The sequence below is a fragment of the Betta splendens genome, chromosome 8 (assembly GCF_900634795.4).
Source record: "Betta splendens chromosome 8, fBetSpl5.4, whole genome shotgun sequence".
Classification (NCBI taxonomy): Eukaryota; Metazoa; Chordata; class Actinopteri; order Anabantiformes; family Osphronemidae; genus Betta; species Betta splendens.
This window is the reverse complement of record NC_040888.2, coordinates 2,881,643-2,907,622: the sequence shown is the minus strand read 5'-3', so window position 1 is coordinate 2,907,622 and position 25,980 is coordinate 2,881,643. Positions and strand designations below refer to the sequence as shown.

At 44.3% G+C, this 25,980-nt stretch overlaps 3 protein-coding genes and 1 long non-coding RNA gene across 7 annotated transcripts; 2 read left to right on the top strand and 2 right to left on the bottom strand.

Moving 5' to 3' along the window:
• Positions 1-51: 51 nt before the first annotated feature.
• On the bottom strand, positions 52-5,721 carry nubp1 (nucleotide binding protein 1 (MinD homolog, E. coli)). Its single transcript, XM_029159753.3, has 10 exons — positions 5,611-5,721; positions 4,892-4,996; positions 4,524-4,657; positions 3,564-3,632; positions 3,432-3,464; positions 3,259-3,349; positions 3,032-3,186; positions 1,191-1,301; positions 824-1,010; positions 52-356 (listed from the first exon to the last, which is right to left on the bottom strand). The coding sequence occupies exons 1-10, from the start codon at positions 5,639-5,641 to the stop codon at positions 304-306; spliced, it is 969 nt and encodes a 322-aa protein (XP_029015586.1). The 5' UTR covers positions 5,642-5,721; the 3' UTR covers positions 52-303.
• Positions 5,722-8,079: 2,358 nt separating this feature from the next.
• LOC114860871 (uncharacterized) lies at positions 8,080-15,918 on the bottom strand. Of its 2 annotated transcripts, XR_008695254.1 has the most exons (4): positions 15,380-15,918; positions 9,172-9,744; positions 8,608-9,011; positions 8,080-8,506 (listed from the first exon to the last, which is right to left on the bottom strand). It is a non-coding gene; the product is annotated as an uncharacterized LOC114860871 (long non-coding RNA). The 2 variants fall into 2 exon arrangements; XR_005897960.2 differs by having other exon boundaries at positions 8,080-9,011.
• Positions 15,919-15,970: 52 nt separating this feature from the next.
• Positions 15,971-18,536, top strand: emp2 (epithelial membrane protein 2). The gene is made up of 4 exons (XM_029159779.3): positions 15,971-16,105; positions 16,183-16,291; positions 16,365-16,505; positions 16,595-18,536. The coding sequence occupies exons 1-4, from the start codon at positions 16,028-16,030 to the stop codon at positions 16,762-16,764; spliced, it is 498 nt and encodes a 165-aa protein (XP_029015612.1). The 5' UTR covers positions 15,971-16,027; the 3' UTR covers positions 16,765-18,536.
• Positions 18,537-19,649: 1,113 nt separating this feature from the next.
• On the top strand, positions 19,650-24,230 carry atf7ip2 (activating transcription factor 7 interacting protein 2). Of its 3 annotated transcripts, none has more exons than XM_029159728.2 (12): positions 19,650-19,730; positions 21,593-21,668; positions 21,764-21,895; positions 22,046-22,111; positions 22,240-22,268; positions 22,354-22,382; positions 22,473-22,522; positions 22,758-22,803; positions 22,967-23,052; positions 23,146-23,289; positions 23,370-23,566; positions 23,759-24,230. In XM_029159728.2, the coding sequence occupies exons 2-12, from the start codon at positions 21,594-21,596 to the stop codon at positions 23,967-23,969; spliced, it is 1,065 nt and encodes a 354-aa protein (XP_029015561.1). In that variant the 5' UTR covers positions 19,650-19,730; position 21,593; the 3' UTR covers positions 23,970-24,230. The 3 variants fall into 3 exon arrangements, with proteins under 3 accessions (XP_029015561.1, XP_029015562.1, XP_055366901.1); XM_029159729.3 differs by having other exon boundaries at positions 19,654-19,726; XM_055510926.1 differs by lacking the exon at positions 19,650-19,730 and adding an exon at positions 19,737-21,217.
• The last annotated feature ends 1,750 nt before the right edge of the window (positions 24,231-25,980 follow it).

Below are 25,980 nucleotides of genomic sequence, written 5' to 3'. Positions count from 1 at the left end.
TCAAAGTCCCAGAAACATTAGTAACATCATGGAAAAACAAACACTGTTGCGTTTAAGGACATATTCATTTACTTTTATTATAAACTGTACTTTTTTCCCATCATACATACACTCCTGTGGCTCTGTTGCTGTAAATACACACTATTTTCAAAGACCCATGACCATGATGTTGAGATAAAGAGGTTTTACAAACTCTCCTATATATTTATAATATAAGTTCTTCTGGGTTTCTCAATGAGTAGTTAGACATGTTTATCAGGCGAACATCATGTGACGTGGTCCAACATGGCTGCCATCATAGTGTCAGGTGGTGCTCTGTTCCTCTGTCCCATGGTTGGAGCAGTGGTCCTGGATGCCTGGAGAATGAAACAGGTTTGACGAGGAAGAAACATATTTTTAAATGAACTTGAATGACGACTGTCACATCTATAGTGTTAACCATCTAAATGTAAACGAGAGTCTTTTTCAGCGTGGTAGAATCCTAAGAACTGTAGAAATGAACCACATTTGATTCCTCATCTTTAATCTCACGCTGTAGGTATGCTTAATGAATTTCGATTTAACCCATCTTCCGCTTTTTTTTGTCTGGTTCCCATTTGTGTAAGTTGTCGCTTCTTGTTTCATAACATTTAATCGGTATTGAGCCATCACCTAAAGTATTTAGTCATCAAAAACCACATTCCATTGGATTTCAATGGAAGTCAAAGCGCGTCCAACTTCCTTACCCACGAAAGTCTCAGCATCCACAGTGCAAGGAGACATGGGAAGGAGACGCTGTGTTTTGGGGTGTAGGGTATGTTTTTTTTTTTTTGCTAACACATACTCTGCACAATTGTCCGGTAGACTTCAGCAGCAGGAGAGTCGGGTACTTCGTTCAGGAAAGACTTGCCCTCATCACAGCTTCGCGCTATCCTCGGGTCCAGAGGCACCTTTCCTAACAGGGGTAAATGAAGGTCCGCGCACATCTGCTCAGCACCGCCGGTGGTGGGAGGGAAGATCTGCGAAGTGTTCTACAAGGGAGACGGCAAGCACAAACAATTATTTACAAAGTTCTCTTCAGATTCGATGGAGTCGGAAATCGGGCAAAAAAATTGGCAATATGTGTTATCTATCAGCTGCTCATTTTTATTTGTTTTTTTATAGTTTATGGGTAGATGTTACTGGTCACTGTGTATGTGTCTGTCACGGACCTTGCATTTAGGACAAACAAAGCCGCTCATGTTCTCCACCACGCCGATGATTGGCAGCTTGACCTTCTGACAAAATCGAATCTCTTTGCGCACATCCTGCAATGACACCTCCTACAGCGGAGATGAGACAGAGAAGCAAGACAAAAGGAGAAATACGTCATAACACGTGACAGGGAGACAGAAAAACACTGTCTGATATCAGTTACAGTAACAGCTATTAACCTTGATAACCGGAGCAGCTCCCAAAACAAGTGTGTTCAATAAAAGCCATTACATCATTTTCATTTTACCAATATCAGGACCTTATCAACCTGTTTGTTGATATGAAGTACACTGTTGTCTGCTTTAGGTTATTTCCACATGGGCCGTGGTTAATTTTGGCAAAGTGAGAGCTGAAGGAATGAGGAAGTGATTCTACTGTCCACACAACTCAAAGGGCTCTGCCTCATTCCAGTATCAGGAAATGTTTGTTAAGAGTTAAGGGCATTAAGGGCACTCAGTGTGACTGAGCGTTCACGGGCACCATAAACACTTGGCTGTTATAGGTGTGTATCACACAAACAATGAATACACTCGGTATGAGACAGTGCTGTGCTCTCTGGTAAACTAATGCGCCACCTTTAGACGATGAAACATTAAGTGTTCCATAGCTGCTAACATACTGGCCTGGTTGTTCACCTGGTTAAAGGAACTTGATCCTCACAGAGCTGAGACCTACACACAGCATCTGTGGACAGCCAGTGCCCTGACTGGGCAAAGTCAGTCCCCTCAACTTCTAACGGATAGCTTGACATTATGACATCATTATGTGGTTTAATATTAACCCCATGACTGTGTTTAAATGTAGGTGTGTAATATGTCTTGTCCCCTAGAGAACGGCCTCAACGTTTGCCAGAGCACCGTGACACTTGACAGCGTTACTGTGGAAGATGATTCATAAAACAGAAAAAAAATGTTCCTAATAACACGGATGACATACAAACAGGAACTGTGAACACACACCATGTAAAATGCAGGTATGGTGTTTGTTTGTATATATGATTTTAATGAAGATCACTTCACAATTCTTGACTCAATTATGCAGAAAAGTAGGAAGTTACTAACAGTTCACTAAATAGACTTTTGCCACGAAACACATCACAGTCACTAAGACTGGTTGGACCAGACTTACAAGCCACTGAGTGGTAGCCTAGCGAGGTAATTTTGACAGGACAGTTCCCGAGCTACATCTTATTTCACTATGTACTGATTTTATTTACTGCAATGCATGTTGAAAAAATAAAAAGCAATGATACATTTTATTTATTATCCGCCAACAAGTGATAATGTGTTAGATATAGTTAACAGGCCCCTTTCTTTGAATCAGTTGCATTTCAGACATTTTGTTCATCAGCCCCTAAAATAGGTGGTAACTGACTGTATTTAGCTAGAGTCAAATGTGTGGGTGGTCAATGTCGCACCAGTGGTGAGAGAAGGGTTTTTCCACATGATAACATTGCAGCCTATCACTAATTTAAAACTCTCACATCTGACAAACCACCCAGTTCTAAATGAAGAGCAGCCCTAAGACTATTGTAATGTGAAGCATGAACAGCCAGTTTGCATTTTGAGTAAGGGGTGCGAGTCTGGCTTCTAAATGTTTAGTGTTACTATCGTTATTAGTGTTTCCCTAACGAATCACTCCAGGTGGCAGAGATTTATTCTGGTTTATGAAAAACTCACCAACTGAAGGCCAAGTCACAGCGGGTGGAGTGAAAGTAGTTGTGCAACAAGATTAGAGAGTAGAAGTCCCCTTTATCATTGGTTAATGTGCAATTAATGTAGTATCAGCATGTGTGTACCTGTGGTGTGGTAATGATGACCGCTCCATCAACGTGTGTGGAGCTTAGGTACTGGACAATGGACAGGTGTTCATCAGATGTGCCAGGGGGTGTGTCCACAATCAGATAATCCAGTTCTCCCCAGTCAACATCCCTCAAAAACTGCTTAATCATTCCTGATGAAAATGACACATGACACATGTTGTAGTGGTATAAAAAGGCAAAAGGTCAAATGTAATTTTACACACCATTCTTCTTGGGTCCCCGCCATATCACAGCATCATCAGGGCTGCTGAGCAGGAAACCAATAGACATGACGGCCAGGTTGTCATCGACATACTGCAACGTGAACACACACACAGTAATGACCCAAGGTTCCCTCAGAGACATAAAAACTAAAGCAGTGGTTGAAATGACTCACCACAGGAGACCAACCTGACCCACTCTGGTGAACCTGGAGACAAAACACTAAGAGTTTACACGCCTGCCTTATAAACATAAACCTGTCAAATAAACAGGTTCACCTAACCCCTAACCCCTAGCCAGAGCTAACCTGTTCTCCCTCTAAGCCCATGATCCTAGGAATGGATGGGCCACAGATGTCCACATCGAGCAGAGCAACCTAAAAACAGAAAACAACAAGGATCAAAGTCAAAAGAGAAAAGTCAAATCTTTAAACCTTGAACTCATCGTTATGATTAGGTACAAATGTCTGCAACAAATTCAACTAGTCAACCCTCTGGCATTTGGTGACATAATGAGTCCAAATAACCCAGAAGAAAATCTACACACACTGTAATTGTGGCCAGGTTGGGTTCCTGCTTTGGACCATAAATCTTCAAACCAGGTAATGCTTTAAAAAGACATAAAGCATAGTCTAAAACTTGCATTCAAGGAGAACCACAAAGGTCAAAACCAAGGTAACTGGAAAACAAAAATATAATAAGAATACTGCACATCTGCTGAGTGGGAAGGCAAAGGAAACCTACAGACGTACTACAGAGGGCACCAAAACTTTGCATGTTTCCATATGATCTTATTGATGGTTGCTACTGGAAATGCCGACGCAATTCGGTAGCAAAATCTTTACCCACGTAATGCAATTGGTATTTTTTTTTGTATGTTTTTAAAATAAAAATGTGTAATGTCTGTTTGCTGCATTTGCTTATTCACTAATATAAACAGAATGATAGAATTTCAACTTGTTTTCAGTCATAAACGTTAATTTTTGAGGTCTTTCAGTCTCATTACATTTACAAAGACATTGCACAATTAACAAGAGAAACCGTAAGCGAGGAAGATGCTAAAGACCAGATTAAAAAAATAATAGACTTCATAAAATGACTTATAGTAAAGAAATTCAAGAAATTCCTAATTAAGTCTTCAGTGACCTCTAGTGGCACTTGCAAGTTTTGCAACACCGAATGAGATAAACTAAACACAATATTAATTCATCATTAATTCAAACTCAACCATGGTTTATAAATTAAAAAAAAAAAAAAAGCTTCATTACCTCCTTTGTGCTGTCACTCGCCAGAGCATGGGCCAGGTGTGCACTGAACGTGCTCTTCCCCACTCCTCCTTTCCCAGAAAGCACAAGGATCTTGTGTTTAACTGTTGAAAGCTTCTCTGCTATCTGCGCAATGGCTGAGACGGGAAATAGAAGATGACCAAAGGTGAGGATGGGTTGTTTCAAGCAGCAGCAGTAGAAGACTCTCAAATGTGTTTACTGCAATGTTAGCTGTTTCAATACTACTAACTTGTACTGTTCAATTTAAACCATCTTCATCAAAAAGCTAGAAAAAAAGCAAAAATGAACTCAATCTGTCATGGCACAATGTGTACACATTCAAATTTCATAAGATGCGACAAGTCTCTTACCTGGATCTGGGGCTTTTGTGGCTCCAGAGGCACACAGTGTCTGGTTGGGGCATCCCTGACATGATGATGCCTTCCCTGCTTGCTCACTTGCTGTACCTGGGCAGTCTGGAAAGATTCGAAAGGGTCCAAATATGTCAGATCAGATCAAATCAAATTAAAACATTTTTATAATGCAATATAAGGCAGTTATGATGGATAAATACTACTTTGCAATAACAATATGTGGGAGTGAAGTTGCTGCTAACCTTCTCACGATGAAATGCTACCTGGTATCATTACGTCAGAGTGACTTAGCAAATATTTAAATAGCACTAAAGCAAATACACAAGACTGTTCTATTAACACAAATTAATCATTTGTTTAAACAGTACTGACGCTAACAAAACACAGCTGTGTGCTTTTAGGTTCACCCTGCGTAACACCCGGTGGGCTTCGTTATGCTACTATCGCTGTTGTTGTTATTAACATTATTAATAATGCAAAAATGAAAAAAATAGGATATCTTTAATGAGGTGTCCTCTCAAAGGTGATATTAATGATTTCATATTAACATTAGCAAACAGAAATCAGCCTGGAGACAAAAGATCAAAAAACCTTAGTGAAACGTTTTTTAAAACTCGTTAAATGTATAACACAATTCAAAAGAAGTGTGATGCATCAGACCCATCAATCCGTGGAGATAAAAGTTTAAAAAGGACTTTTAAAGTTTTAAAACTTACGTTCTGGTGCATTTTCTGGTACGTCCGCCATCTTTCAAGTTCGAGTCCTACCGTTAAATTCTTCCCCTTCGAAGGTTCCGGGTGCGCAGAAAGTGAAACTTCAAAAACATTAATGGGTGTATTAAAAATCAATATTTACATAGCCCATAGTCTTTAATTAAAACGTAATGAATGTTTCACAAGGATTCTTTAGATTATAGTTTACTGGTTCACTGTAAATTGACTTATACTTACTTTACTTGCATTGATTTGGCACAGTTAAATTATTCTCAGCATTTAGTGAGAAGCGTTCATTTTAATTCGGTGTTTGAGTATTCCGCTCTTCATTCAGTGTCCCTGCCTGAACTCTCAAGTTATAATTCACTGAAGGTATCCAGCTGCGTCCTCTAGGCGGAGCTGTTGTTTGGACCACAGACAGACAGACACAAGGAGCAAACTTATGGATTTGTGTGCATTTATGGATTTCTACCATAATAATATTTGTATATTATTCTTTTACATAAATTGTGACTGGCTGAAGCAACCAGGGTGCAAGAGCCTATGCACACACCTTATGATCCTTATGAAGCTTTCTATTACAGTTGTATCATAGGAAAAGATGATTGATTGCAGCCATCTCATTCGTTTGTCTTTGTATTGTGGGTTTGGGTGTCCTCTGTCTGGGATACCCCTCTGTATTGTGTATGTGAATAAACCTCCTATAATGCTTTAAGCAGGTGTTTCCGCCCGTGTCTGCCTGTGCGCATGTGCTAAACCCTCCCTCAGGTCTGCCCTGCAGACAGTGTGTAATGTGATATGCTTTTGTTTTGACTCATTCATCATCACTTGGCAACTCTTTCCCACAAACCATTCACTGATCACTTCTGCTTTCACATGTGAGCGTTGGCAACAAGCAGTGACGGGACTGTTCTTGATTGGTTTGTTTAAAACACACGTGAAAGTCAATGCACGGAGAAACACCAGTCCACCTGGAAACCCTGCTTTGGAGGCGTCATTTGTTAAACGGCTTTAATGTCTTTCCTCTTCCTCCTCCGTCCTGCTTCCCCTGCGTGGTCCACGCCCCAAAGTCTTGTTTCTTGTCAGAGGAATTTCTGTTCATGATGAAGGAGATGCAGGAGGACATCAGAAGAAGAACAAATCCTTTATTGGTCATTATCACAATACGTAGCGATGAAATTTGACTACTGCATTTAACCCAAACAACACAAAACAACCGTGGGGAACAGTGGGCTGCTGTGAATGAATAAAGTATTAAGAACCAATATCCTCAAAAAACTGCAGGTTTTGCTCCTGAATCATGGAAAATTGTTTTCACATGATAGTGTCTCTGAGCTAGTGCCTATGCTTTATTGCATCTGTAAGAATAATAACATAATAGGATCATGATTTAATGATATTAGACGAAAAGAAGCTTCTCTGCCTTTGACTACCAAAGTAGACTTGCTCTGTTATGTACAGTTCTACGCCCAGTAGAATTGTTATTAGGGCAACAGGGTGGTTTAAGTAGCAGTACAGTAGTAATTGCTGCCTTATAGTGTCATGATCTGTGTCTTTGTTTCTAGTTGTTCCCTGTTTCACGTCATGTCCTGCTTGTCATGTTTCACGCCATGTCCTGTGTAATACTACTTCCTGTTTTAGTTTGATAGTCTCCTGGTTTCTGTTCCTGCTTTAGTTTTACTTCCGGGTTTTTGTCACAGCTGCTTCCTGCTCCACCTGATCGTTATCCTCACCTGCACTGAATCAGTTAATCACTCACCCGTGTATTTAGTCACCTCCTGTTCCCGTAGTCATTTGCCAGATTGTTGAGTTGAGAATGAGTTGAGCGTCCCTAGTTTCCTGTGTTCCCTGAGTGTTCGTGTTTTGTTCCTGTTCGCATCGTGTATCCTGTCCGACCCTGGATTATCTACTTACCGTGAGTTTTTGCCTGTTCCCTGCCTGTACTTTTGCCGAGCCTTTTGTGTTGACCTGGACCGTCTGACCGTGCCTTGAGGAATAAACCTTTTGTTGATTATAATATCGTCTCCGTGCTGTGCATGTGGGTCCGCCGCCTGCCCGAGTCCCTGACATATAGCTTAAAGGACCTGAGGTCAAACCTGTGTTTTCCTTTTACCACAGTCCAAAGACATGTAGTTAGGTTGAATGATGATTCTGTATTGGTCATAGGTGTGATGCTGCTCCAACACCATCACAACGCTAAACAGTGTTAACAGACGGTTGTTTTATTGCACAATGTCACAAATGATCTCAGTGCTTCAACCACTGGTGTAGAAATGAAATCATCAATCTCCAACGCCTCCCCCACAGTTGAAGGACAACACACACCTCCACACACACACACACACACTGGGTTGTGGTCACAAAGTTACTCAGCACAAAAGTTAAGCCTTGGCTCCACAGGTCGTTATCGCACCAAGATATGTGGTGCGATATATGTCACAACAATGTGACGCACACGCACACGCACACGCACACGCACACGCACACGCACACGCACACACACACACACACACACACACACACACACACACACACACACACACACACACACACACACACACACACACACACACACACACACAGAGGCCTTAACATAACTCACACTTCTTCTATAAGGCGTAACAGAGGGGGGCTGTTTGGGAATCATTATGTCACGACAACCGTGTTTTGTCACACAATCAAAAAACAAAGAGGAAGGAAGTGGTTCGTGGAGAAAGATGGGTGTGTCTGGGCGGATGAGCCTTGTGAAAAGTGTATAAAAAAGTGCAAACACTGAAATAGGCTGAGCACGTCCAAACATCAAAATAACATCTGATTTCAACTGTAGTTATATTGGTGCCAGCATGATGCAACTTCACAACTAAAATCTTTTCCAACCTCGACTGAGTCATTCCTGAGCCTAAACACATATGAATCAAACCATAACTGGTTAATGCCTAAGACATAATCTCATCTTCCTGTGAAGAAGTGAGACCCACCTACACTATGTGTGTCACTCACTAAGGCATGATTCATCTGCTTTAGGGGATCTCCTCCGTGGCTCTGAGTGCAGCTCAGACGCTTCGACAGCTCCACAGCAGGACAGGCTCCTCTTATTCAAGTGAAAGGCATCTGAGGGGGAACCATAAGCACGTAACACGCTGACGGGCTTTGGGCTGATGTGGAAACGCTGACTCAGTTGAAGAGTGAAGGAAACAACTCGTCACGGTCCTCCCTAGGATCCAGATAAGCAGCTGCCTGCTTCACGAGGACGGGCGTCCGTGGGATCGGGTCCGGCTCCTGCAGCGCGAGGAGCTCCTCTCCCTCCCGCTGCAGCAAGCGTCCATGAAGGCGGCCGAGCAGCAGCCTCCATGTGACCTGCCCACGACTGGAACCACTGACCACACGCGCTCCTGCCTCTCAGCCTAAACCAACAGAACAGCCTCATTGCCCCTGAACTAGTAAAAGCAACCATGCGACGCCGTTACTGACCAAAGACGGGACACAACGTGAGGAAATGTGATGTTAGTGGTTGAATATGGAGGCGAATGTACAATATACTCTTTGATCGCCGTGACCTCTGACCTCCGTGACTGAAGAGCCAGGATCCCCCACCATCTCCCGGCTGCCTGGCCTGGTTGGGGTCACGGTGCAGCGATCCTGGAGCGGAGGCCCGCTGGGTTGGAGTGGGTGCGTGTCTTTGCCTGTCACAGGAAGGAAGATCAGTGTGGAGATCGGCCTATTTCTGTCCACACACAGTTAGAGACGCGTCTTCCTGCATGTGACACAAAACAGGCTTCCTACAACAGAGATGATGAATGTCACAACTGCTGTATTGTCACTAGAAACAGTCAATCACTGGGGATTGTAGCTTTGTATGTACTGTACGTGTACTAATGCACAAACCTGACATTTACTTCATATTATTTTATTCCTTGCAGCATCTCCTTATCAGTACTTTCCTTGTTGACTTGTTGGGTTTGGTTCGGACGGCTCTGACCTCCTTCGTGTGCGTTTGCGCAAACACAGGCCCGAATCTGACTCCATTTATCATCTGTGATCATTTTCACGTTTCCACTTTTATTCCCGTGTGTTTCTGTTTGCTTCCTTCTGTGTCGGTCGTTGCCGCCCGGAGCCTTTAAGCAAATAAATGGAAATCTGGGGAGGCAAACGAGATGGAAAGCAGCGTGTCGGCATGTAATTGTATGTGTGGGGATCATTTAGGTGCAGCACACACACACACACACACACACACACACACACACAAATACTCTACACATCTGGGCTAAATATGGAGGATCTCGAATTTTACATTGTTCTAAACATTTCACTGACAATAGCAGATGTTTGAGAAACATCCCAGGAACGTAAACAGTGGCTCCACATTTATCCACATCACTGTCAACATCGCTGCGCCCGCAGCAAAAAGGAAGTGAGGAAGCAGAGAGATGTGAAAACATTCTGACGGCCAGCTTTGTTCTGCAATCACTTATTTTGGACTTGGTCTCTATTTCAATTTGTTTCTCTGTGCACCTTTTCCCCCTCCTCAATAATATCTCAAGTCTGGTGTGCAGCTTTCCTGCGCTGTTCAATGTGCCTCCTGCTGATTGCATGTAGTAGCAGCCTTCAAGGAAAGACTCGCTATCACACACACACACACACACTGTGTGTGTGTGTGTGTGTGTGTGTGTGTGTGTGTGTGTGTGTGTGTGTGTGTGTGTGTGTGCGTTTCCTGTCAGTCTGGAGTCTGGAGGTCTCCCTCTCCGTCTTTTGGCACTCATCCAGGTGGAAGGATGATGAGCCATTGTTTTTTTTTTACTGGGAATGGTCACGCAGGACCTACAACTGTGGATCAAAGAAGCCGCAGCGACAGGTTCCCAGTTATGTCCCACTACAAAATGATCCTACTCCTACAAAGCCCGGAGGACAACGGCTTTAAATGCACGTAGGAAGCAGCACAGCAGGAGGTTTCCAGTCCTCACACTGTGTTTGCGTCCTTTCACTCGTCCGTTCGTAGCAGTGACGTCATGCAGGTTCTCACCAGGTGAGACGCTGCGCAGACAAACGGGGCCAGGCCGCTCCTTACAACAATAGCGGCCATCTGATACGTGCCATGCGTTAATTGTGCGAGTGTGTGAATAAACGCGCTGCGTGGACACCCGACACCCGGCGGACGAGTCCGGCCTGTTTCCATCACCACTCTGTTTGTGTTGTGGCGCGAGGACGCGCGCGCGGCCCCCGTCGCGCCGCGGACGACGCTGCGCCCACCGCTGGATGCGCACGTGCGCACGGATGCGCCGCTGGAACGGCGGCGGCAGGAGATGTGCTTTTAACGACGCTGACGTGGGAGCAGCATCCCGTGGAGACGGCGAGGAGGAGGAGGAGGTTGTTTAGAGAACAATCATCACGCACGCAGCTCGCGCTTTGCTTTCTTTGTAAACATGCACTTTTAATGTCAACCAGCCGAACGTTCTGCATGTCACATTTGAGTGAGGCCATAATTATTTAATTATTACTATCATCTGCAGAAGGCAGCGTTGACTCAGGCGTGTCCTGAGTCCTTCAGTGCTCATAAAAGCCGCTCGTTTCCATCTGCTCTCTTCTTATTTGTTCCTCTCTCCATCGTCCTCATCTGGACTTTTGATCCCACTTTATCTTTTTCATTTCCTTCTGTCTGTCTCTCTCCGTCTGACCTCTGCTGTTTTTCTTCATCGCCTCCTTCCCATAATGCTTCCCGCCTGCGCCTCCTGTCACCAAACCTCTGGCGTCCGCACGCGTAAACGCACCTCCCATCACATTCGGCCCTAAACCACACCCAGCTCCTGCTTTTGCTGCCGCGTGCTGGAGAATGTGAGCTTCTGACTGATTTTCTGCCACTGCCTGATAGTACGAGCTCCAGCTGCCGCTTGCTCACATTGGGAGACCGGGTACCTTCATCCTTTCCTTCTCTTTGTATTCTATTATTTCCGTTTACGCACGGCCACATCTGGATCTTCATTTTCTGTGCACCTCGGTAAGTAAAGTTGGAGGTCGTAGTTTAAAGCTGGGCAGATGTTTTACAGCCGGTGCGCGCGCCCCATTCATATCCTGCATAGTGAAAAGTGCGCACCCCGTTTAAAGAGTCAACGAGGTCGTTTCAACATTTGGAACTTTTACCATAGAGTCATTTCTGCCAGATTTCCACGCGGTCGTTTCCTCTGTGGGTATTTTTTTACGCAGTTCATAACTCAGCTTCCTCTGACCTGCTTCAAGTTTCAGACGGTGGAAATAAAAGGGGCGTCGGTCACCCGTGTGTGTGTGTGTGTGTGTGTGTGTGTGTGTGTGTGTGTGTGTGTGTGTGTCAGAGAGAGAGAGAGAGAGAGAGGGAGAGAGAGATAATTAAATTAAATTCCGTGTAAGTGTTTAGTATAATCATTATTATTTTTCAGTGGACTCGTGTCCCACTGACGTTCCACTGTGAACGCGAGTGACGTGTGGTCTTGAATTTGTGTCCTGGTATTTCTTTATTTTCTTTTACGTGCGCTTTGTCTATTTTATTATTTTTCAAATGAATTGACTTGGCTGTAAATGTGTTGTTTGGTCTAAATGATAAGAACACGTCTGTCTGCTGAGTTTCGTTATGCTGCGCTTGCTGAGTTTTGTGTTTTGTTTGAAGAAACTTAATTAGGGCTGATTACTGCCTGCATTCGTGGTGCGCCCCCTTGTGGCGGAACACAACATATGCTTAGTCTGCTACTTTTCCATTCTCGGCTGCAGAAAAGAAGATTTATGCTCAACAGACAATATTTGTATTGAGCTCATTGCACAGAGGGACTCAGTGTTGTGCAGTGGGTGAGAACAATACAAGTTGTAAAGTGTGAACATGCATTTATTAAAGGTTCCAGGAAAGACGAGGACTGATTATAACGAGAATAAAAGAGAGATCCTAAAAGCCTTTTTTTAACCTTTATATTGCACATATCTACAGATAAATGAAAGAGTATTTAACTGAATGGCTGCTGATGTGAATGAATTTCTGGGAGAGACTATTGTTCATTCACGCGCTCTTTTATTGCCGCCTGAAACCGCGGCATTTCCTCATGAATGGCGCTGAGGAAGTGACTGACAATCACAATATCACGTCTAAGTATCAGCAAAGCGTCAGCGCTCCTGTTTAGATGTGTTGTGACACATGTTCATTTGAATGCAGCAGGAGAGAGCTGGGTGACATCTATTCTCCATTGTCTCGTGGTGTGAAACAAACGTCAACGTGATGCTGCTACTGTTTTCCTGCCAAACCCTGAGGGGAGACAAGCTTCAGCTCTATATGCAGAGGGACTGGTTTCTGGCCTACGACCGAGGAAACCTTATTAGATTACAGCCTCATGACCTTTACGTCGGATTCCGCTGCGAACAGCAGCGTTGTTGTGAACCGGGGCCCTGAATGCAGCGCTTGTCTGGATTAATGGCGGCGCTGACGCCGTGCGTTAAGCGGCGGATCCGGCGCCGCGGCTCCGTGGGGCTGGGCTCACAGCTGCAGCGGTTGGGCTGATCCTCCCGGGGCTGTGAGGTGAGCAAACAGAGGTGTCTCAGCATCTTTGATCCACTTTTGGTTTGGAGAAAAGCCTCCTGGGTTTGTGCATCAAAGGATTAGAGGCGCCCGACGCACCGGGTCGGTTTGTCGCTCCCGCGACACAAAGCGCAGCTCTGAGTGTTATTCGAGGGCTCTCCTTAAACAAAGCTTTGTTTGGCCACCAGCGGAGAAGCGCCTTTTGTGTTTTCTCTAAAAATAAACCTTAGCTTGGCTGTCGTTGTTGTGTACACACTCGCTCGATTGCCCCAGGGGGGAGCGGGAGAGAGAGAGTCTCCAGCCTTCGTTCTGGGCTCGCCTGCTCTTGCTCTTGGACAGAACCGGACCGTGGCGTGTCCCCACTGTGAGCAGAGGGTCAAACAGGAGGAGCCGCTGCGTATGAAGGGGCCTCAGGGACCCGCTGGAAGCCTTTCCTCCCCTGCAATCAGTTTTTCCATGGCCGAGGAGACAGATACGCTGAGCGAGAGAGCCACTGTGAGGGAGACAGGACTCCGGTTCAGAGGCCCAGTTAAGTCTGTGGCTTTGTATTTTATGAAAAGGGTAAAAGAGGACGTGAAAGTCAGCGTTTTCCAGCAGCACGCACACACTTGCACTCCTGCACCGAGTCCCCCCAGCCACCCATTATAAGGCTGAGTGGAGCGGAGGAATGGCAGCGCCGCGCTGCCTGTCAGGTTCTGTCATCTGTACATGCGACAACACAAAACCAGCGGTCATGCTGTGACATCACATACATAAACACACATGTGACACGTGAAACATCCATGCAATGAACCCCAGATGCCGTGTGGCGTGTCCAATGTGTGTGTGAGTCTGCAGCTGGTGCCAGAGGTGAGTCTCAGAGTCCAGAGGAAGCGGAGGGAGGTTTTAAACACTGAGTCTTCTCCTCGTTTGGGGACAGCAGATCCAGCTGTTTGTGCATCTGTATCGTCTCCTGGACCTGAGAATGTTCCTGCTGCGCCGAATGGGCACAGACACTGGGTTCTTTGAAATGGTTGTGAGTTGAGTGTTGACTGTTGGTCTTGGCCTTAGTTTGTGTTTCTTCTCATCGATTCTGATGTATTTGAACTGGGACTTTTTAAGACCTCTGGAGCGTCACCAGTGCTAAAATAAGTGTGTGCCTCTGGGCTCCACCCAGTGTGACCTGTTACTATGTAGCGTCAACACAGTGTGTAATTCAGGTCCGTTACCAGAGAATTGCGACAAAGAAGAAGGAGATGCGTTGTTGTTTGTGTTATGTTGGTATGTGAACCCAGCTCCTCGTTCCCCTTCCTCATCTCAGCCGCGGCCTTTCCTCTGGCACACGCTCCCACTCAGAACCGTGGCCTGCTTCCTGTCGGATGGGAGGGGCTGTTTTTACTGCGCCTCCATTTTGGCGAGGCCTCATTCCTCTGCTGCGTGTGTGTGTGTGTGTGTGTGTGTGTGTGGGTGTGTGTGTGGGTGTGTGTGTGGGTGTGTGTGTGTGTGAGTGAGCATGTGTGTGTGTGTGTGTGTGTGTGTGTGAGTGAGCATGTGTGTGTGTGTGTGTGTGTGAGTGAGCATGTGTGTGTGTGTGTGTGTGAGCATGTGTGTGTGTGTGTGTGTGTGTGAGCATGTGTGTGTGTGTGTGTGTGTGTGTGTGTGTGTGTGTGTTTGTGTGTGTGAGCATGTGTGTGTGTGTGTGAACATGTGTGTGTGTGTGTGAGCATGTGTGTGTGTGTGTGTGCGTGTGTGCTCAGTATCTGAGGTGTCGGTGGGAGTTAACGTTAAGCTTCTCTCTCTGCACCTTCTGGTTGGAGAGAAGTGCATGGAGTTTTCCGACTCACGTCTTGAGTATTTATAGCAGCGTGAGTGTTGTATGAATGAATGTGTGTGTGCCGCTGACACAGCATTCTGCGTGCTGAGCAAAACAATTTCCTGCGTCTCTGTTTTTCATGGTTTTGTTTTCCCTCCAGGACAGATCCCAGTAAAACACACAGGAGGAATAATGTGTCCGTCGACGAGTTTGTCTCTGCTGAGAGAATAAAATACACCAACAACAGCCTGGTCTCGATAGATAATAATACCTTAAACACAGGCTCAGACGTCAGTGTGCAGAAAACAGAGATAAGACGAAGCCTTGCGTCCATAACAATGAGCAGGAATGCAGAGTAAATCAGCTGATGTCATCGCCAGCGTGATGTGTGTCCGTCCTAGACTACAGACAGGTTAACCACATGCAGGTCACCATCAAAGACGCTAACTCACTCAACAACAGCAGAGGGTTGTCAGATCAAGGCCAGTTTGCTCCATCACCAAACACAGTTTCCCCATAGGATCAGTCATCTGCAGAACGTTTGGCTGGTTGACATTAAAAGTGCATGAAATAGTTAACATTAATGTGAAATTCCTCATTATCTGTACATCACATCATATTTGAACAGAAGATTTCAAGTAGAGGTTACTTGATTTCTTTTAGTACATGTTTGAGCATATTTGCATTATGCTTATTTAAAAAAACCCAATCATCTGAACCATATATTTCATTAGGGGCAAGAGTCATTTTTTGAGTGCACTCACTCAGCAGCATCTTCTGTAATTTGAGGTTAAACTCAAATGCTGTGAATGTTTCGGGTTGTTTCTTCGACCCGACATTTTTCACAGTTGTTTGGAAAAGTTGCAGATGTGGTTCCTTTGCAGTTTCCCCAGAGATGCAGTGATATTACTGTTCTCAGCCGTTCCAGCCCAGGAACGAGCAGCTGATGTGTGTGTTGTTAAAGCATTAACGCCGGGTCCTTTCGTCAGAGGCGCCTCGATCCCCCTCAGACCACCAGCTGCTGTCAGGACGGTCGCGCACGCGAGATCCAGCGCTCTGATCGGCCAGTGAGACCCACGCAGCCACACACGCCGGCCGCCATGCTGATCGTCCTAGCCTTCATCCTCCTCTTCCACCTCATCGGCGCCGTCATGCTCTTTGTCGCCACCATCCACAACGTGAGTAGCGTGAGCGGAGCCGAGCGCGAGCGCTGGTTCTGGCCTGCACCCACCTCTGCCTCTCCCCCCTCCTCCAGGCGTGGTGGGTGGTGTCGCCGGCCGGACAGGACGCCGTCTACGCCGACCTGTGGCTCGCCTGCAACGCCACCTGCCACCCGCTGGCGAACAGCCACACGGCCGCTGCCAGTAAGCCAGCCGCCACGCCTGCATGTGCCCCTTGGTTGTGTGTGACGTACTGTACGAGCCTCCTCTTCCTCAGCCTACCTGCAGGTGATCCAGGCCGCCATGATCCTGGGAACCATCCTGTGCTGCGTCAGCTTCTTCGTCTTCATCCTTCAGCTGTTCAGGCTCAAACAGGGAGAGAGATTCGTCTTCTCCGCCATCATCCAGCTGTTGGCCTGTGAGTGCCCTTAGCGTGAGTGGTGGTTCCAGTGGTTTCAAAGTGCAACGTGACGTTCGCTGACGCTAATTAACCTCATCCTCTCCCAGCGCTTTGTGTGATGGTTGCAGCGTCCATCTACACGGCTGAGAATCACTCCTTTCACGACGACAGTCTGAAGAAAGGCTCGTTCGGCTCCTCCTACTTCCTGGCCTGGGTCAGCTTCCCCGTGACGCTCAGCAGCGGCCTCGTGTACTTACTGCTCAGGAAACGCAAATAGTCGGGCTGTGACGGCTGGATGCACGTGCACCGAGGAGTTCAAATGCAGAAGGAGGACTGTGTGTATAATAATGCATACAGACGTTCACAGATAATCCCAAGATTATTTTCTAATAATGAAGATGTCAGATTCAGTTAATTTTGAAGTGTTCCAGTAACATCTGTCCAGCCTACACACACCTTTCTCTTTCCTGTTGGCTTCAGCTGAGGCAAACTGTTTCATTTCTTAGTTTTTTAGTAAATCGGGTGATAAATAAACCATTTGTACGACCGAGTCTGAGCTTTGCTTTAATTTGAGCAGCTACGTCTAATTTCCCGGCTAAGAACAAGGTGCTCAGTTCCTCTTAACCATTTGAGTGTGTGAAGAGGTCCATGCTCATTTTGTGAAACCGTAGTCAGCGGGTCTGTGCATATTTGCTGTGTATGTATAGTTAGTTGGAAGACAAAGACTAAAGAATAGAAGGTTAGAGAGCAGGGGTGTAGTGCTTAATAAAATATGTAGGATTTTAACCCTCGGTTTGTTTTCTGGAGTTACTGATGTTAAAAAAACAACAACAATCTCCTGTGATATTTGCAGTTTTAAATGTAAATTAGAAACATGCTAACTTGGAATAACAGCATCATTTATTTGTAATTGTCCTGTTTTTGTTCACAGCTTCAGTGAAAAAACTAAACTTATTTATTGTTTTCATCCATCGTTGCTTAATTTACCATGTGACTAAGGGATTAACTGACTTTCAAGTTATTTTCTATGGTTTCTAGTTTAGGTAGTTTGTGTTTGAGTTGTTTATCCCCCCAATCTAGGGATTTCTGTCTTGGTCAACCTGCTTTTGCTACTAAAGTCAGCTGTGTAACGTTTCATTCAGTTTTGTACCTTTCAAATGTTCACGATGATGAAGCTCACCCACAATCAAAAGTCAGGGGACAGTAATGAAAGTGAAAATTTTGCAACTCAAGTCTCAAAATAATACTTGAAAAAACAAAATCAGAGTCCAGGATTACAACATTGGCTTTTGAACCTTGTTTCTGAAGTTTTAGCCCCAAAAGTGTTTCATTGAACAATAAGCCTGTCCTTTGGTTAATCCCTTTATTTATACCGAGTCAGATGCTGCAATATCTTAAAAAACAATAGCGTGCTTTGAAATTTTGCTTATTGTAATTTAATGTTCAGACCTACTTGAGTTCCAAACTTTTTGAACTGATCAGATTATTTGTTGCAGAAGTTAAACAGAAACCACATGATTATGAAAACTGGAAATGTTAATTGTGTTACAATAATCTTTCTGTAGTGTGTTTTATTAGCTGTACCGTGGCTTATTTGTTGTGGATCTATACAAAGAACAAGTCATCATTTAAGTTGTTGAAGCCAAATACGGCTCATGGACTTTTTAAAGACTCTGTTGTAATGAAGTATTGAAATCAAACTGGTTGAGAGGCTGTGTTAATTTTTGTTTTCAGTTTTATGTGTCATGTTGAACAGGAACAACAAATTGGAGCAAGCTGTGCTTTTCATTTTGGCTCCTGTCACAATATTAGCCCCAAGCTCTCACTCTTTCATATGACCCAGCTGAAATACTTGCCTTGTACTGACACCCAGTGGATGGACAGAACCCCACTCTGTGCAGGCGCTCGTTCTATGTGTCGAGGCTCCTTTGTGCTCATCACTCCGGGGACGAATCTGGAACCAGACCAATCTCCTTTTTAATAAATTATTGGTGCCTGCTGTTCCATCCATCACACACACAAACCTTATTAAATGTATTTTACAACAGATACATGTCTTTTTGTTTTAAATTTGTTATTAAATGCTGCTGAAAATCAAAATGAAATGCCCTCATACCCACTTTTATAGAATGAGTGTAAATGAAAAAACTGAAATAGAATATCCTATATTTATATATTTATTATATAATACAGGTGATATTCCAAAACAATTTGAATATCGTGCAAATTAAAGGTCATTAGACTGAGACAGTGACGTTCATGTTCTCCCTAGTAAATAAGATGGAGCAGCCAATGCCGACCTTAACAAGATCTACGGCAGGTTTGAAAAGAACCACCTCAAACCTCCTGGACATACAATAGACTCACTCACACCCCACACCCGTCACCAGACCCCCTGCTGGCACTGATGGACTGACTGCCGCCTCCTTCAAAGGCAGAAAACGACGAGTCTACATAGGTGGGAGGTGGAACAGCTTGTCCAGTGGTGCAGTCAGAACCAGCTGGAGCTCAACACGTTTAAGACTGTGGCGATGACGGTGGACTTCAGGAAGAACCCCCCCCTCACCATCCACAATAACATCGTGTCTACCGTGGACTCATTCAGGTTCCTAGGGTCCACAATCTCTCAGGACCTGAAGTGGGCCCCTCACTGTCTGCAAAAAGGCCCAGAGGTATTACTTCCTGAGACGGCTCAGGAAGTTCAACCTGTCTAGGAGCTGCTGACCATGTTCTACACGGCCATCACCCAGTCTGTCCTCTGCACCTCCATCACTGTGTGCTTTGGTTCAGCCACCAAGCAGGACAGACACAGACTGCAGCGGGTGGTCCGGTCAGCAGAGAAGATCAGTGGGATCTGATTCTGAACTAATATATGAGATTGACTCATTACATGCAAAGCGACCTACTTAAAATCTAATTTGTAATAATTGAGATTATTATGGTTTACAGCTCACGAAAACCCCAAATCCACCGTCTCAAAAAATTTGAATACTGTGAAATGGTTCAATATTCTATTCTAATCTCAATTATGACAAATCACGGCTTGAACTGTTTTGCTTTGCATGTAATGTGTTTATCTCATATATTAGTTTCGACTTTTAAATTGCATTACTGAAATGAATGTAGTTCGAATATCACCTGTATAACAGAAACGCAATTCTTGAGACTACGCCTTTATTCTGAAGGAAACGGACCGGAACCGGAAACAGTATTCAGCCATTGCGGCCCGTGGGATTGTTGTGGGTAACTCGTTTAATTCACTTTTTGCTTCTTTCAAAACGCAAGAATTGCGAATTAGCGACAAAACCTCCTCGTTAGTAGGCTTCGTTTTTAATTTTTTTCACCCGCTTGCTTGATTAATAAAGCAAAAAGCGGTTAGCTAGGATGCTAGCTAGCTCAGCTAAGCTCCGGTCGCTTGCTTATTTCTCACATAACTCGTGGTTTTAACCCATACCGAGTTAGTTCTGACGAAGCAATTGGACAAGAGGCATTTCATATATGTATATATAGTATATACCCGCTCTGGGACTTATGTGTATGTGTCATCGCTTTACAGGTCCAATTTTTTACATAACCGTTAGTTACACTGTTGGTCTTTAGCTTAATGTTACACACTACCAAACTACAATCAAAGACGGACGGACTTTCGTCCACAATCAACATCTGAGTAGTGCGGAGGATCCAGCAGCTAAAGAGCAAGGACTACAGTTGCTGTTGCGAAATCAACCCACCTGAAGACCTGCTTAAACGATGGAGATCCTTCAGGAATCAGAAGATGACACTGGGTTCGTTTGGTTTCCAGAGGAGGAAGGAGGCCAGGACATACCTGCTGACAATGAAATGAGCCTGGCCAAACAGGCACCCTGGGCTTTAAAGTGCTTTCAGACTTGGCTAAATACGAAAAAACTCAAGATCGATTTAAAATCCGTCAGCAAAAAGGAGCTGGGAGTCGTCTTAAGGCAGTGGTACGGGTCCATCCGTACCTCCAGAGGAGAGCAGTACAGTCTCGGCAGCTACCAAAGCCTTCGGTCAGGTTTGAACCGTTATATCAACGACCCTCCAATTAGCCGTTCGTGGAATTTAATCCAGGACCCAGAGTTTGCGTCCGCCAATATTGTCTTTAAACGTGTTGCAGGAGAGCTCAAAAGCGCAGGCAAAGGCAGAGGGACATCCTTTCACCCGATTTCACCTGAGGACCAGCGCATTTTAAAACAGTCTAAAGCTCTAAATCCAGACAATCCTTTGGGTTTACTAAACAAAGTTTGGTTTGATATTCAGTTGCATTTTGGACATATTGGAAAAAGGGGTTTTCGGGATCACCATCCAGACTCGTTCACTCTAAAGTGCGATGAACATGGAGCAAAGTATTTTACCACGACGTGCAACGAAGAAACCGCTCCACTGGACAGAGAACATCACAGGGCTGTGATGTGGGAAGAGCGAGGAAGTCCACTGTGTCCAGTCCTGTCTCTGGAGAAATACCTGAAGAAAATTCCACCAAATGCAACACACCTGTATTTGAAGCCAAGGAAGTTCATATACCAGACAGACACCTACTGGTACAGCAGCATTCCCATGAGAGGAAAAGACCTGCTGCAGATGTTACCCAGCATGTGCAGAGAGGCAGGGACGCACATGTACACCTACCGCCACCTGACAGCCACGTCCAAGCAGGTCCCTCTGCATGCAGGATTTGAAAGCAGGGAGGTGATGGCAGTGAACGGGGGCAGGTGAGTTACTTCATAGAAACTCACCTTTAAACAGTCACACAGTTTGCTCAGCGCATTGCAGCTGTGCTACGCCAAGACTCCTGCTCATTCGAGAGTGAATAACATTAGTCAAATAGGTTACATTCTTCCTCAAGCAACTCACTCGTGAAATAACTCTTGTCCAATTAATTTACTTGGTCTGAACTAAATGTCATTAGAACTCAATTGTGGCAGATGGGTTACGTTAAAACCACCTGTCGTTCATTTTCCTTATCCGTTTTGTTTTTTAATAATATGTCTAATGGTTAAAGTTGTAATTCAAGGTTGAAGCTTCACAGGAGATTGTTGTTGCCTTTATTCTGCTAAGTGTGTGTTTATATTTGTCAACGCATGAAGAATGAAGCAGTTGCCCTCCAGGTCAACTTCCTCTGGCTCAAACGACAAAAAAATGATCAGACTCTCCAAGTCTGAAGTAAGTGACAACACAGAACAATTGTACAGTTACTAAGTGCATTTCCTTTGCTGGTCTGTCCTGTGATGTGTATATTTGTATTTGTTTGTCAACAGATGCGGGCAATGGTTGAGCAGGAGATTCAAAGGACAATAAAAGAAAATGAAGCCAGGCTGCAGGTATTAATAGATACCTTTGAACAGCTGGAAAGTGGAGATGTCTATGAACACTCGATCCAGAAACTGGAGGTCAGGTGGAGTCGTTTTTCTATCTCTGTATTCTTTGAGCTTGTGTTGGCTGATGACCTATTACTTTGCTATGACTTGCTTCATACTAAAATGAAGACCCAGTGTGTTATGGTACTGTTGCTGCTCTAAATATGTCCTTCTCATCTTCAGGCTCGAATTAACATTGTGGCTAAGAAAGCAGAAGCAGCGCTTGCCTGCATAATAACAGAAAAAAAGGTTTGATGCGGACAAATATATTTTATATATATATATATATATATATATATACACTTTCACTGTATTCAACCACACAGTGTCACAGGTGGACAAATTTATGAACAAATCATCAATTGTTTTCTTTGCAGAATCCACCCTCATCCCTTGTCAACATCAAGTATGTAGAGCATGGTTCAGTAACTTTCTTTCTCTGTGGTAACTATGCAAAAGTGTGTTTTTAATTGATTTTGATTTCTTTTTAGGAATGAAATTGAAAGAACTGTACCACAGGGTAAGGACCTAAAATGAATGTGTAGACTAATACATGTTTGTATTAGATGTTTCTGTAAGCATTTATTTCATGCATTTTTGTTTTATGTAGACAAAAGTGCTGATTCTGTGGAGAAGGATGCAGACCTCTTTCAAATGATGGTAATTATGTATTTAATGATTGTGGGTCTTGTTAATAGTTATTTTGGACTTTAATCATTTTTTTAAATAGTGGGTGATTTAAGTCAAATGTCAACTTGTTGATGTTGACCAAACTAAAACTGTCATGTTTCACAAATATTTGTTTATTGATATTATCTATAGTATAACCTAGTATAGTATATAGTATATGGTTTAGTATGTAGATTATTCATCCAAAGCTTTTGTTCCTGTGCAGGAAAACACAAGAAAGTCCCTGAAGAAGATGCAATCAGAAACAAAAGGTGATCTTAAAGTACAGTACCTGTCCCTTGTGCTAATAGAATGTATTCTGTTCAGTTAAGCTGTTTCAGTTTAGACACTAGAACTGAAACTGCTCGTTAAACAAACAAATATCTACATACTTTACTCTACTGCTCCTGTAAAATTCTTTTGCTGTGTGTTAAGCTGTGAAAGCTGCCATAGCGGGCTTAGGAAGAACAGAAGACTTACCTCCTCCAGTTCTTACTCCATATGGATCCCCTAATTTTAAGGTAGTGTTTTATTACTTGATGAAATATATATTACAAGCTGCTAATTTTTTGCTGTTGTTTTCTAAAGTCTTTTACATATGTTGCATAATATAGGGACATGCTAGTTTCATAAAGAAGGAGGTAGAAGCTACGCCGGAAAATGCAAATGCAGAGGAGCAGGAGCAGATCCAAGAGCCAAAGGCAAAGAGGGTGAAAGTGGAATGTCTCTCTACAGACCAGAGTATCATTCCAGCCAGGGTAATGAATACACTCACTGACCCACAGCAGTAATTCACTTCACCAGTTCTTACTCTCCTGTACTTTCTCCCTTTTTAAAGAACACTATGGAGGTGCACTCATATCCTCCTCTCCCCTCCATTCCCTTCCCCTCCGTGCTGAGCATGGAAGCTGCCTCATACAACATCCCCCCAAGGCCAGAAGTCCAGGTAGCGCTCATCAGGGACCCCCCTGGCCTGTCGGTGCTCTGGAACCTGGAGAAGGCAGACCCCTGTGCAGCCCCCATGGACAGTTACAGGTTAGAAACAGTTAGATGTTTAAGGTCAAACAGCCAAGCAGAGGCTCAGAAACAGATGATTGAACTGCTCATGTCTATTTGTGGCCACCAGATGGAGGCAACTCCACAGCAGACTTCAGTAAATCTCTACTTACCTTTTGTAGTTTCTTACTACTTTTTGCCCCCCTCCCTCTCTGTCTCTCTCTGTTGTAGAGTCTACATGACAGCGGAAAAAGTGACAGGAACTGACAACTTCTCAGATTGGATGATCGTTGGTGAAGTGAGAGCCATTGAGTTACCGATTGGTGTAATGGTCAATAAGTACAAGTCTGGGTGCAAGACATGTGTCGCCGTGGTCGGCAAAGACATATTCAACCGCTTTGGGCCCTTTAGTAAAGTTGTATCTGTAGTTATACCTAAGTAGTCACCAAGATGAAAACAATACAACCAAATGTGACCGTCTTAAATTGACCTGTTCTGTGTTTATTTTGCTTTTAGACAGGATAGAAACACATGCTCACGTGTTTAAGCAAAACTTGTTCCAAATGGTTTTAAAAACAGCTGTTTTACACTAAATTGTACTGATGTACAAACAGGATGGGTTTAATGTATTAGGGGTTGTTTTGTATATTATATCTTCACTTTCTGTCATTTATACTGAATAAATCCAAAACATTTCACAAAGCGTCTTTTTTCTACTACTACTAATGATGAAATGTAACAAGGTACATTTACTGAAAAAGTTTGGCTTCATTGCATTTTCAGAAGCAAGTTTCACTTCACATATTGTCTAGACGTTCCAGTTGTTTCCTTTGGGGTCCACCCTGACCCAGCTAACAGCCTGGAGGGTTTTAAAAGCCACTTTTACATCTACTTGAAGAAGAGTCGAGCAAAGACTCATCCAGTTATGAGACACTATTTTCACCTGCATCTAGAATCTGTAACGACTGCATAAATGAGCAGGTCTGCAACCTTCCGTTTGACAGCAGCTCTGGTTTGTACTGTTGGCCAGTCATTTGATTTTATGCTGTGTCTGAATGCGTGGGAGTGTGACTGGGAGTCATTAGACCCACACTGAACGCCTGCTCCTTGCATCAGCAATAATTTGTGCGTATGTGCTTGTCCTCCTTCACCCAGTGGGACCCAGTAGGAATGCACAGCAGAGTGATGGGCCTCCCAAGACCACTTACAAAACACGCACACATACGGACACGCACAGTGGCCTAATTAGACCTGACAGCAGAGAGCTTCTAAAAGGAGGTGGGGTGGAGACGGTGCGGAGAAGCCACAGAGAAGAAGGCGAGGTGGAGCAGAGAGAGTGATTAGGGAGCAGATGCGTTGTTCAAAGTTCTAAAGTGAAGTGTTGGCAGGACGGTGGCTGCCTCCTCAGTCCCTTCCCTCCTGTGAAGAACATGATGCATGCAATGCTGCACCTTTCATAAACGGCTGCTTGACAACTTGTCATCCTCAGTTTCTTATTAACCTGCGATCGAGGATGAAAAGTTACCGGTTTCTGACTTGGTGTCTTGCCTGCTTTACAATAGTTGACACCATTTTCACTTTTACTTTTTTTACTGTAATTCACATAATGAAACAATAGCCTCAAAGTAACACAACTAGCTCTGCTTACTTCATCGGTCAAGGAGCTCTTTTATTATAGTTATCCTGCTGCTGCGTTTCTGTCAAATGAATAGATGTTACGACTCTGTGCAACTGCATGCACGCTTCTGTTTCTTTTGAACATGAACTGTGGCTAAATATTAACAAGTTTGTCAATAATTAACCTAAGGTACGATAAGCTATCATTCCCAGAGGGAAATTATATTGCACACTTTGATCGCTGTCACAGATGGAGGTACACACAAGAAGGTAGGCAGATTAAAAAAAAAATGCTAACACATCTGCACACACACACATCTAATTACTAGCTGACGTTTTATTATGCAAGTTATTGCCTGGACAGAGAGAGGAGTAGTTGTACAGGCTAATGGCACCGGTAGGAAGGATCTCCGGTGGCGTTCTGTGGGGAACCTAATACTGATCAGCCTCTGGCTGAAGGTGCTCCTCTGTCCAGCCACACACTGTGTAGGGGGTGGAGGTGTTGTCTAGGAGAGAGAGGAGTTGGACCAGCATCCTTCTCTCAGCTACAGCATGTAGGGGGTTAATAATTCGGACGGAGGCATGGCCGTGGGCCAGCAGTTTGATGTCAGGGCTGCAGATCTGCTCTTTGAACCTCAAATGTCCAAGATGGCACCACTTATTGTTAATAACCCCCCCTTGCTTCTTCCTGGTCCCCACCCGGTCTCTGTCAAAGCGCATGGCGCTGAACCCAATGTTAACGCTGGATTTTGGGATGACGTCATGCAGCCAGGTCTCCGTGATTAAAGTGCAAGACCCTCCACAAACTTTTTTGCCTCCTCTGCATCCCCTCGTGT

Coding starts and splice junctions, on each gene's coding strand:
- atf7ip2 (XM_055510926.1), top strand. CDS start 20,238: ATGGAGATCCTTCAGGAATCAGAAGATGACACTGGGTTCGTTTGGTTT. Junction 21,218..21,592: donor ATGGCAGTGAACGGGGGCAG/GTGAGTTACTTC, acceptor CAACGCATGAAG/AATGAAGCAGTTGCCCTCCA. Junction 21,669..21,763: donor TCAGACTCTCCAAGTCTGAA/GTAAGTGACAAC, acceptor GTTTGTCAACAG/ATGCGGGCAATGGTTGAGCA.
- emp2 (XM_029159779.3), top strand. CDS start 16,028: ATGCTGATCGTCCTAGCCTTCATCCTCCTCTTCCACCTCATCGGCGCC. Junction 16,106..16,182: donor TTGTCGCCACCATCCACAAC/GTGAGTAGCGTG, acceptor CCCCTCCTCCAG/GCGTGGTGGGTGGTGTCGCC. Junction 16,506..16,594: donor CATCATCCAGCTGTTGGCCT/GTGAGTGCCCTT, acceptor ATCCTCTCCCAG/CGCTTTGTGTGATGGTTGCA.
- nubp1 (XM_029159753.3), bottom strand. CDS start 5,641: ATGGCGGACGTACCAGAAAATGCACCAGAAC. Junction 4,997..5,610: donor ACCAGAAAATGCACCAGAAC/GTAAGTTTTAAA, acceptor GAATCTTTCCAG/ACTGCCCAGGTACAGCAAGT. Junction 3,350..3,431: donor GGTCAGGTTGGTCTCCTGTG/GTGAGTCATTTC, acceptor TTCACGTTGCAG/TATGTCGATGACAACCTGGC.